The 12,133-nt window shown below is 40.9% G+C and overlaps 1 protein-coding gene across 2 annotated transcripts in view; it reads left to right on the top strand.

Annotated features, from left to right (window-relative positions):
- The first annotated feature begins 1,484 nt into the window (after positions 1-1,484).
- The window catches only part of tbc1d15 (TBC1 domain family, member 15), a 12,096-nt gene continuing 1,447 nt past the window's right edge, over positions 1,485-12,133 (top strand). Inside the window, exons 1-16 of one of the 2 annotated variants that reach the window (XM_050073082.1) lie at positions 1,485-1,555; positions 2,688-2,789; positions 2,927-3,001; positions 4,230-4,371; positions 4,889-5,096; positions 7,422-7,524; positions 7,755-7,952; positions 8,162-8,290; positions 8,465-8,568; positions 8,949-9,043; positions 9,132-9,248; positions 9,392-9,492; positions 9,634-9,733; positions 10,231-10,328; positions 10,494-10,610; positions 11,325-11,411. In XM_050073082.1, the coding sequence (XP_049929039.1) occupies positions 1,532-1,555; positions 2,688-2,789; positions 2,927-3,001; positions 4,230-4,371; positions 4,889-5,096; positions 7,422-7,524; positions 7,755-7,952; positions 8,162-8,290; positions 8,465-8,568; positions 8,949-9,043; positions 9,132-9,248; positions 9,392-9,492; positions 9,634-9,733; positions 10,231-10,328; positions 10,494-10,610; positions 11,325-11,411 (1,800 nt within the window). In that variant the 5' untranslated portion in view covers positions 1,485-1,531. The remainder of the gene's footprint in view (positions 1,556-2,687; positions 2,790-2,926; positions 3,002-4,229; positions 4,372-4,888; positions 5,097-7,421; positions 7,525-7,754; positions 7,953-8,161; positions 8,291-8,464; positions 8,569-8,948; positions 9,044-9,131; positions 9,249-9,391; positions 9,493-9,633; positions 9,734-10,230; positions 10,329-10,493; positions 10,611-11,324; positions 11,412-12,133) is intronic. The other variant, XM_050073083.1, reaches the window with a different exon arrangement.

Here is a 12,133-nt window from a genome sequence, read left to right on the forward strand (position 1 = left end):
TCATACTGTTCTTTTGTTTCATCTTAAAAAAAGAGGAGAAAGACCAGTCTGAGTTTTAATCAGTTTTGGAAAGCAACAAAGTACATTTACTCAGGTACTGCACTGAAGTAAAATTTAGAGGTACTTGGTCTTTACTTGTATATTTCTTTTACTATTGCTTTGTACTTCTACTCCACTACATCTCAGGGGAAAATATTGTACTTTTTACTGCACTACCTTTATCTGACAGCTTTAGTTTCTTTACAGATTCAGAATATCTATACAAATATAATCAATTATAAATATTCTAATATATATAATATGATAAACTACCCAGCAATATAAAAAGTCATTAAAATGTGCCTCACCTTTACCAGCTGCAACATTTAAGTGATAAACAAATAAACACATCAATAATTATAATACAATAATATTAATCTGCAGAATAAGTACTTTTAGTTTTGGTACTTTATTTTGATGCAAATTTTACACTTTCACTTATGTAAGATTTTGACTGCCGGTCTTTTACATGTAGTATTTCTGTACTGTGGTACTTCAGTATGGCGTCTGAGTACTTCTTCCACCCCTGCTGTTTTAATCAAGGATGTTTGACTGGTGAGGGATCTGTCATTGCACTTTCAGTCTTACTGTCAAAACAACTGCTGCAAAACTATTTCTCTCAGGATAACAAGGATTTATGTTATGTTATGTTATGTTATCTAATCTTATCTTACCTTATCTTATCTTATCATAAGAGCAAAGAGTTGTTTTCTTCTCTATGGCTTTATTTTAGAAGCAGAAAAAGGACGTTTCTGGCACAGCTTCACCTTCCAAGGTGCATGAAGTAGAGAAAAAGTAGGTAAGAGGTAAAACACTTGTAGTGTGCAAAACAACTTTATTATTAGACCAACATGTTTCAGCTTGTGGCCTTCAGGATAACCCCGGTGAATAATAAGAGATATAGAAGAGCAGACAAGCTAAATTAATAAAACAGTGCACTGTTGATTTTCACTGGCAACAACTGCTCTTGTAATTGTTGTTCACTTGACAGTAAAGAACCTTGACCCTTAGTTCAAGTTCAAGTTCTTTATTTAGGCTTCCAAAAAGCAGTCATTGAGCTCAGGCTCCCTCCAAAAATACTCGTTATGTATTAAAAAGTATACATTTTATGTATCAAGAGAAGAGGAAGATCTCACAAGTGAAAGCAAAAATGAAAATCAAAGCATAGTACAATAGAAATAAGTATGACATTAATAAGATATAGAAAAAAGTAATATAAACAGAATGTAAACAGGAGGGTATAGGTAAATAGATAAATACTTTATTAATCCCAGTGGGTGGGGGGAAAGTTACTCTTAATAAAATAAAATAAAATAAAAAAGACGAAGAATGAACTACAAGTGATATGTTTTATCTTTAAAGGAAATAAAAATAAATAAATAACTGAAGATGCAGTGCGCATGCGTACCGGAAGCTGACTTGTCAGTTTTGTTTTGGAAGTTGACAGGCACGTGAGACGCTGACGTCACTCGGAGAGAGCGCAGGAGGCGACATGGCGGCGGACTCTGCTCCGAAGGTAAAAAAACATGTTTAAGAACTGGTTTAAAGACTCTGCCACAGGCTGTTAGTCTCAGATCTCACCGGGGTTACATATCTGCGTCAGTCCGTATGGCTGTTACCCAGGTTACAGCTGCGGGTTCGCGAGCTAAGCAGCGGAGCAGTTAGCTGAAGTTAGCTCGAGTTAGCCGCTGTGCTAACGTTAGCTATATTGTAACGACATCATCACAGCAGCAGCAGGAGGAGGAGGAGGAGGAGGACATGCCACGACAGCATTACAGTGAACTGTATATTTAGTTTTTGGATGCATATCGCGGCCCGTGAGCTCCTACATGACATGCTAAAAGCTATGCTAGCATTAGCATGTTGCTAACAAAGCCAGCTGACGGTTGTTGACACAGTGGGCCCCTGAGAACTGGTCAACAGTTAGCTTGTAGGTGTGGAGACAGATTAGTTTCACTATTGTTTGTGTGAACAGCTGACAGTCTGTGTGTTTATGTATAATCTGTAAATATAAAACAACTTCCATAAATACATAAAAAGATTTGTAAACTCAGAAAACTAATTTGCAAGTATGATAGTGTTCTGTAAATACACAAATATGGAAATAAGTTTGTCTCAGTATTTCTGCTGTGGGAGTTCAATAGTCTCTGTGTAAATGATTAACCTATACATTTAAAACAGATCTGTATCTTTAAAAAACACCTTTGCAAATCTAAAACTGATTTGCAAATACACAAACTTATTCTAAAACAAAAGAAAGACTCAGTTCGCTTAAATTGGAAATGTGCAAGCCTAGAATTAAGACTCACAAATAAAAATCTGATTCTGAAATATCTGTTTGAAAGTTGTAGATGTCAGGGAGATATTCACAAATGTTTTTTTTGTATATTTGTAAAATATTTTTTAGATTTTACAAATCTTTTTTGTATTTGTGAAAGGTGCTTTATAGTTACAGATTACACATTAACACGTGGATTGTCAATCTGTTCACACAAATACCACTGAGATGAATCTATCTTGATGGTAGGCTACAGAGTTTTAATGATTCTCTTGTGTTTTACAAAAAGTGTAAAGACATGACAATGTTATTTCCTGCTTCCTGTTCAAACTGAACTGAAGCTAACATCAACATAACATCTGTCCCGCAGGTTCTATTTGAACTTGAAGGAGTCTTCATCCATCCGAGCAGTGATGAAGACGGCATCGAGCAGGATTTACTCGTTTCGGGGTCACTTCGGATTGTTGACAAGGTAAAACAGTTCATAGATCACACATTCCTCTCCATGTGTCTTATTACTGTGTCATAATAATACTGTGTGTTTTGGCTCATGGCTCCTGGTTTGCTGGTTGTAATAACTTGAGGACATTTTGTGTGTGCACATGTCAGGATGCTGAAATTATGGTGGAGTACAGACCTCTGGAAGATACAGTCGACCCTTCAAACATGCTGTGTGCTGGAAAGGTTTGTCTCACTGTGTCTCTTTTCATTTTCGTAACACATATAACTACATACTACTAGGGCTGGGCAACATAACTACTCCGTACAATATATCAATATATTTTAAAACAAGATACAGATTTAGACAACACTGTTTATATCGATATTGGGTCAAGTTGCATTACATAACGCTCACCAGTGTCCATCTCTCCTCTCTCACACTTTCCACACAGCTCCACCCCACTCACTCACTCACTCACTCACTCACTCACAAGTTCTACAGCAATGCTAAGAGAGACGCAGTGCTGCTACTCTGTTTAATATGTCTGCGAATTAGTCAACAGTGCGACATCAGTTGATATGTTGCACGTGCTACCCTAAATCAATCTGTGAGATAAATAAAATGACCGCAGTAGCACAGGTGCAGTACAGCGCTTTGCTGCATGTGTGGGAGACAGGGCTGCTTGACTGTGTCAAATGAGCGTTTGTGTGTGAGGTGGATCATAGCGTGTCCCCGTTCTCCTTGGACATGGAGACAGCACCTGGATGGAGGCGACAGATCTATTTTAAAAAAAATGCAGCGACAACACAGACGTTTCATATACAAGATGTATATAATGAGGGCAAAGTGTCTCTTGCTCCTTCCCTCCCTCGGCCTCTCTGTTGATGCTCTGTGAATAACTGAGATTGATAGCCTGAATAAATATCTCAAATGTGGCTTTGACTTGCAACTGAAAACATGTTGCCCATTTTGTAGAAAGTACTAAGACATATATCGTGTATCGCCAGTCAGCCCGTAAATACAGAGATGTGAATATTTGTCCATATCGCCCAGCCCTACATACTACATATATGACTACATAGTACACATTTAACAACATATACACTACATATATACACGCTATATATATAGCTACATGCTTCATATTATACTACATAAATAACTACAGATAATCTACATGTATAACTATAGGTACACCTAATATGTAACAGCGGATACACAATCTTTATAACTACATACTACGTATACCTACATAACCTAACATACATAACATGAAACAGAGGTCCGCTGGCAGACTCCAGCTGGGATCAGTGTGGTTCATGCTCAGGACCTCAACACTCAGACCACCAGGGAGCACCAGCCCTCCACTTTCTTACTGGTTCAATTCATAATTTCCATCCACGGTGGAAACTAGAAGCAGTTTTACATCTGAGAAAAGCAGAGAAAATGTGACTCTATGTGTTTCATCAGGACTCCAGTTCAGTCATGGAGTGGGACCAGTGTTCTGGTGAGAAGTCCCACCAGCTGTTAGAAACACAGCAGAGCTACGAGACAGAGTGGGACATGATCAACGCCGTGTCCTTCAAGAAGAAGACCTGCACGAATGGAGAGGGTGAGTTCTCTTTATCTACTTTAATATCCTTAAAAAAAACAGATGATGATACCAGTTTCGTTTATTAATTCTGTTTGTTAATATCATGCCAGCTGTATGTTCAGATGTTCATGTGGTGAACAAGTTTATTCAAACATTAACAGTAAATTACTGCGTCATTTATTTTAGGGCATGTTTCTGTATTATTTGGACTACGTGTTCTCATAAAACATCCTGACAGTAAAAGCTGAAACCTGTCTTTTATATTGGAGGAAATGAAAGTGTTAGTGTCACCTGACAGACACATTTCACTGCATTTCACAACATGTGAATGCAGCTGAGCAGTTAACTCTTTCAGTGCCACGCTGTTTATACTGATTTACATACAGATGTCCTGATCTGAGTCCTGTCATATTGATGATGTGATCTGATATTTCTATTTACCTCTCAGTCTTGATTAAATATACTTATAGTAGAGTGCGGTAAAGAAAAGCTGCAGCACCAGTGTAGGGTCTGATCCCTGCTCCTGGTCTTTCAGGCTCTCTAAACCACAGCCATGAGAAGAGCAAGTGGGCGTTCAGCTTCAGTGTGGGCGACCTCAGGTCCATCACAGTGAAGGAGGAAGGTTGGACCTTTCTGCTCCTCAGACTGAAGGAGTCCCACTCTTCCCTGCCTGCTCTGCACTTCCACCAGGGCGGCAGCAAACAGTTCCTGGACTGCCTGAGGAGGTTCGCCCTGCTCACTGAGTAAGTACACAATACCACCAATGTATGAATGTTTGAAAGAATGAATGTATGAAAGTGTGTCAGACATCAGGCTGCAGTCAGGCTGGGCTCTGATTGGTGAAGTGTACTGGTGCTGTGAGGTAAGTGGTGGCACTAACATGGCTAACAAGCTAACAACAACATCAGTGTGATACATCTGATGCTATTGATTACATGTTTGTTGAAATATCAAGGACATCTTTTCAGTGTAAATCCAGTTAGTAATCAGGAATATTCTGATAATAATGATTGAATAAAGACAAAACAAAGCACAACATAAGTTTTGCACTTTGACAAATGTAACTGTGATCACTGAAAAAGTGCAACTCCTGCCTATAGGGTAAAATTTTAAGGTCCAGTGTGAAGGAGTTAGGGGGATAAATTGGCAGAAATTAAATACAGTATAATAAGTATCTTTTATTAATTGTGTAATCTATACATTTGGGCGGCAGTAGCTCAGTCCATAGGGACTTGGGTTGGGAACCGGAGGGTCGCCTGTTCAAGTCCCCGTCTGGACCAAAAATATGGAGTGTGGACTGGTAGCTGGAGAGGTGCCAGTTCACCTCCTGGGCACTGCCGAGGTGCCCCTGAGCAAGGCACCGAACCCCCGAACCGCTCAGAGCGCCTGTCATGGGAAAATACACGTCATGTGTCATGTGTTTTTTTTGCTCCCTCAAATTCATTGTTTTGAATGCAGACATGCAGCAGGCAGGCTCAAATGCCAGAGTGATGTTGTCACAGCGCGCACGCCTTCCCAAGCGCCTATTTTTCGGGGTGTGATGGTTGCGCCCTAAGATAAACAGAGTTTTATAAACAGAACTTTTGGAATGTAGCTACATGCACTGCATGTCATGTGACAAGGAACAACCAATCACAGGCGACAGATATCTTTCCCTTCTCCTGTAAATATGGAGAAGAAATTAATCATTTTAGTGCAGGACTACCTGGAGGTACCAGAGCTTGATCTGTCCCCTGGCCTGAAACACACTTTCAAAACAATGCCAGGAAGAAGATCAGCTCTGCACTCGCTCTGGCACAAACCAAACACTGGCTCGATATAGGACCATGTGAATTTTTGCGTCGGCCGTTGTAGTTAGCAGCCCCTCTTTGACAAGCAGTGTCAGGGAAACAGATTTTTTTAACATAAAACAGCTTTGTTCAGCGATTCTACCATTTTAAATCACCTGGTTCATTTGTTTTGGAGAGCAAGAGACCTCTGTGGATAATTCAGCTGCTCCTAACCAGGAGAAGTTTCAGCTGGTTGAAATCTGCAGTCCTCATCACTAGATGCTACTAAATGCTACCACAAAAAGACCAAACAACACACTGGATCAGTTTGATCTGCAGATTACAGCATTTTTTAATGTTTTATGTATTTTATTTCTAGCTGTAACACAAATTATCATAATCAACTCTATTATGTCTTTATTTCACTTTAATGGAGAAAATTCTCTGCAGATTGTTTAAAGTGAGCTTTACTGTAGACGTGGGTCTCTACAGTTTGAGAATAAATAAATAAATGTCTGTTGTCATCGTCCAAAGGAACCATGAAACAACAACAACAGTAAACAGTAACTGTTTTCCTGGGTGAGGCCTTTATATTATTGTCTTAGTTACTGCCGCTGTGTGCTGTGATGTTAAAGCCTCAGTGGACCCAGTCTCACATTCAGGACACGTTGTTCTCTCTGAACCAGATATCATGTGACATGACTCTGCTGACGACACTCACTGTGTGTGTCTATCTCGCTGCTGATAGCTGTTATTAAAGTTCTTATCGAAGCCTTTCATAATGAAATCGTCCGGATTAAGTGCCAGGTATTTTCTGACTCAGAGCACCAGTAACACCAGCAGCACCAGTGTGACGTCCTGCTGATTGTCTGTCTCCTGATTGGTTGTTAAAGTCTGCAGAGATCAATGAAAAGGTTGAGTCACTGTTTCTGGGTTTTGTTTTGAAGTAACCTGCTTCCAGAGAATTACATACATTCAAATAAAATATGGTGTTAAAAATTAATCGTAAAAACCAAATTTTTTAAAAACAAATTATACATTTTTGATTTAATTTTAATTGTAAAAAAATAAGTTCAATTTTGTTTATTTTAGATAAATTTGTTCTTATTTAGCCGCACTTTATTTGCACAGAAGCTTAAACTAGGTTTTGGCAAAAAAATTGCTGATTCATTTTCTGTTGATTAATTGAGACACTGATGTCAGTAAGTAGTCTTTAATAAGTCAGTGGAAACAGTGAGAGGTCAGATCACACTGACTACCTGTGTTTATCTGTAAACGTACGTGTGTTATTGTGTGCAGGTCTACAGGAGATGAAACGTATCTGTTGGTCAGCACTCCAAACAAAGCTCTGTCTCAGTCCTTTGAGAACCTTCTGGATGACAACAACTTCGGCCTCGTCCATGTAAGAAACTAATTCTCTCTAAAACACAACGTAGGCAGGTTTTTGATTCCTCCTCATGTCAACATGAGCTTTACATTTAGTGATATTTTCTCCAGATAAATCCAGGTTGTAGGTGGTTGAAGGTGATATTGAGTGGGTGGAGGTGGCTGTAAGTGGGAGTAATCTGTGAAACACTGTGATGATGAAGCATTAAACATGAGTTGGATACTAAGAGAACAGTTATTTTCCAGCAGAAATTCAGGAAGGACCCGTACGTCACCACATTGGGCGGCTTCTCCAAAGTCACCAACTACATCTTTGACGCTTTTCGGGGGACAGAGGAGCAGCACCAGCGCCCCCCGGAGGAGGTGGCCGACCTGCTGGGTGAAGTCATCCCGGGACTGGAGATCAACCAGCAGGAGGAGCCCGGTTTCGAAGTCATCACCAGGGTGAGACGAGGCTCACACTCACACTGCTGTTCATTATTGTTAGATGTATGTCATCGTCCCTGATGTTTCCACAGACCAACAAACAGTCATGAAGGTGGAGACAGACACTCTACATCTGTTTGTCATGTGTTCTTTGTTTAACAGACACAACATGTTTGTTTGCATGAAGCACCTCTGATTCTGTGTCCGTCTCACCTTTGTCCCTACAGATTGACCTGGGGATGAGGCCTCAGGTGACGAGGAGGGAGCCGCTATCAGCAGAGGAGTGGGGCAAACATCAGGATCCAGAGGGGAGGATGATCAACATCCCCCTGCTTAAACAAGTCATCTTCAAGGGGGCAAGTTGACTTTATTATTATCATCTCAGTCAGTCTGAGTACTGTTACTTCACCGTCAGTCTATTCTGTTTAGATCAGCAATTAGCGATAATCTCTGATTGAAACGACTCCTCTGACCACATCATCAACATCCACTGTGTTGGTATGAGGTCTCATCCTGTCCTGTCTCTGCAGGGACTTTGTCACGCTGTGAGGAAAGAAGCCTGGAAGTTTCTTTTGGGATACTTTCCGTGGGACAGCACGCTGGAGGAGAGGAAAGTCCTGCAGAGGGCCAAAACGTACGACTGCTAACACTTTATCACTAGCTTCCTTTACACCTCCTGTTCAAGTGGGAAATTTTATGCCATATTCTGCCTCACCGCTCTTTATGAATGGGGAATGGGGGGGACAGAGTTGTCTCGCCTTTAAGCTGGCAGCGGAGGTAGTAACAGCCCCGAATAAATGTCTGTGTAAAAGGGACAGCCATTGACGAGCCCATGGGCAGGAATGGTGTGACGTAAATTTGAATAGCAGCTAGCAGCAGTTAGCATTTAGCATTTTTCTTTATTTTATAGATGAACCTGTAGATCAGTTAACAGGTTGATATTAATATCCTGTATATACATACACTGAATATGATGCTGATGGAAGATGTTGATATGCGTCTTTTCGCTGACAGTGACGAGTACTTCAGGATGAAGCTGCAGTGGAAGTCAGTCAGTGAGGAGCAGGAAAGGAGGAACTCCAGACTGAGAGACTACAGGAGTCTGATAGGTGACTGATCACTCCTCCCTCTCCTCTCAGTTCATTTTATTTTAAATCATGAAACATGATAATAAGACTGTGTGTCTGCTGCTTGCAGAGAAAGACGTGAACCGGACAGACAGAACCAACAGGTTCTATGAAGGCATTGATAACCCCGGGCTGGTCCTGCTCCACGACATCCTCATGACCTACTGCATGTTCGACTTCGACTTGGGTGAGTTCATCACACACACTCCTCCTGTGGATCAGTGACAAATCATAATGAGGAGACTTTTCCATCGTCTTCTCTTCTTCTTCTTCTGCACTGACCACCTGCTTCTACATATGATACTAATATTCATGTTTGTGTGTCGTCAGGTTACGTTCAAGGGATGAGCGACCTGCTGTCTCCAATCCTCTACGTGATGGAGAACGAGGTCGACGCTTTCTGGTGTTTTGTTTCCTTCATGGACCAAATGGTGAGTTCACTTTTACTTTGAAGGCCTGACGTCACAGAACTAAAAGACTCACACTAAGATGAGACAGACTCCAGCGTCTTTCTATATAACGTATATATTTGGATGTTTTAGATTGACTTGTGTGTGTTTGTTGTTTTGCAGCACCAGAACTTTGAGGAGCAGATGCAGGGCATGAAGACTCAGCTGATACAGCTCAGTACTCTGCTCAGACTGCTGGACCTGGCCTTCTGGAACTACCTCGGTATGTCCAACTCTGCAGTGTGTCAGATTAGACTCGGTCTCCTAAAGCTCTCAGATGCTCAACATCACATCACACCTTCCTACAGGCATTATATTTCTCTGTTCATTTAGGAGGCACGTCTGTCTTTAATATAATTATTAGGTCAGTGGTGTAAAGATTGGTTATGGGGAGCACTCAAAACAAAAGCCGTATTTCAGTTGCGTATAACCACCTTTTTTAAGACACATAAAAGCTTTTAAATTCACAGTTTCTCCAGCTTGTGTGAACCACAGACATTATTTCAGACATGTGACCAAAAACACATTCAGAAACCCACTGACTTTGAAGAGGGAACTGAGAGTGCCAACATGCTAACTCATTTCTGGTTTTTAGGACTCCTTCCTGTAACACTATGTTGGTAAAGTTAAAGTGAAACAGAGCAGCTGTGGTGGGACTGTTTCCAAGAAGGAGAAGAAGCTAACATGAGAGTGTGGCTGTGTTTCTGTTTTTGTCTGCAGAGGCTCAGGATTCAGGTTATCTGTACTTCTGTTTCCGCTGGTTGCTGATCAGATTCAAGAGAGAGCTCAGCTTCCAGGACGTCCTGCGACTCTGGGAGGTGAGTTTCTTCTTCTGTGGTGGATCTGGATCAATGCTCACTCATGTGGTTGATGTCTGTCACAGTTAAGTTGTTACCATTATGAAGTTCTGTGATGCCTGCATGTAACCGTAGCAACATAGAGATAATAAACGGCACCTGTATCTACCTGTGTGTCGTCCTCAGGTGATGTGGACCGGTCTGCCCTGTGAGAACTTCCATCTGCTGGTCTGCTGCGCCATCCTGGACTCAGAGAAACAGAAAATCATGGAGGAGAACTACGGCTTCAACGAAATCCTCAAGGTGAGCTGATGCTGCTGCTGCAGCCGACATGAGGCTGTTGACTAAAAGTGTTTTTGTCACTGACAGGCTCAGATTGTTATTCTAAGCATGTGACAACATTATGGGAAAGGATCCCTACAGAGATAGATGTCTGTGTTACAGAGTAAGATCCTTTTTGTTTAACCAGAAACAGCCGTGAAATCACCATCACCAAACCCACCGGACTCTATTTGAAAAAACAATAATTTTAGCATTGTAAAACACAAGTCATTTAAAATCAAGAGAAACAAAAGAAAATTCAGAGAAACCACCTTGGTTCATCTCTCTACTGTTCCAACAATCACCAGCTCTGGTTTGGTTAAAAGAAACCCTTAATCCCTCCAGTTGGATGTGAGAATGTGTTGGCGCCATACATGCTAAAATTACAGTGTCTGGTGGGTTTGGTGATGGTACTTTCATGGCTGTTTTCTAGTGGAACAAAAAGGATCCTCTTCTTTAACAAAAAGAATAACGATCTGAGCCTGTCAGTGGCAAAAACAAACACTTTTAATGGACTTACACTAACAGTGTGAACGTTCCCCGAGTGGTTCCATTCCAAAAACTGTTCCTATCATTCGTTTAGACACAAAAACATGGAGAAATTGGGTCCAGGTTGAGAAGGGACCCTCTCAGTGTTTCTGTAGAAAGAAACATTGAAATCTAAACTGAACTGACATCAGTTTGTTTGTGTTGCAGCACATTAATGAACTTTCCATGAAGCTGGACATCGAGGAGATCCTTCAGAAAGCAGAAGGCATCAGTCTGCAGATAAAGAACTGCAAGGTACGTTCAGCAACAATTATTCATTTCAATAACACCAGAACACACACTTATTATCACAACTTTATTTGTTTGCGTTCTGGAAATTCAGCCAACCCCTGTGAATTATGTGCAACCTTGCGATTTTGTCCAATGACTGCAACTTTACCCCAAATTTGACTCTTTAAAACAGGTAAAATCTCATTTTATTGTCGAGCCATATTGTTGTTTATATTTATTTTGTACTTTGTCCAATTTTGTGTCGGGATCAGCTGCAGACTGACTTGGCAGAGATGGCTGCCATCTTGTTTTTACATGGATTAGTGTATTGTGCTCTTACTACCACTAGATGGCACAAAAAAGTGTCCACGAATGAGGACAACAGGTCTAAGTTAAAGGGAAATTTCGGTTTATTTCAACCCGTCTCCTGTCGTCCTAAATTTGGTTCAAGTGACTAGTGACATACAGATAATAGTTAGCATGTTAGCCGTTAGCATAGATACAGCCATAGCGTCAGACCTGTTAAAACGTAAGTGAACGGGCATCTCTTCAAGTGCAAAGTTAGTCCACTAAACAAGCTTTTTTTTCCACAAAGACCGCCTCATATCGTTAGGATAAATGTCAGAGAACATATAGAAAACGACATGTAAACGTGTTGTCTTACCTTACCGGTGTGGTGCCACGTTTGTTTACAATTTAGCTCTGCTTTCCAAAGCGCGGCCGAAATATCGCGAGAACAAGCAGCG

This window comes from Epinephelus moara, chromosome 20 (genome assembly GCF_006386435.1).
Source record: "Epinephelus moara isolate mb chromosome 20, YSFRI_EMoa_1.0, whole genome shotgun sequence".
Classification (NCBI taxonomy): domain Eukaryota; kingdom Metazoa; phylum Chordata; class Actinopteri; order Perciformes; family Serranidae; genus Epinephelus; species Epinephelus moara.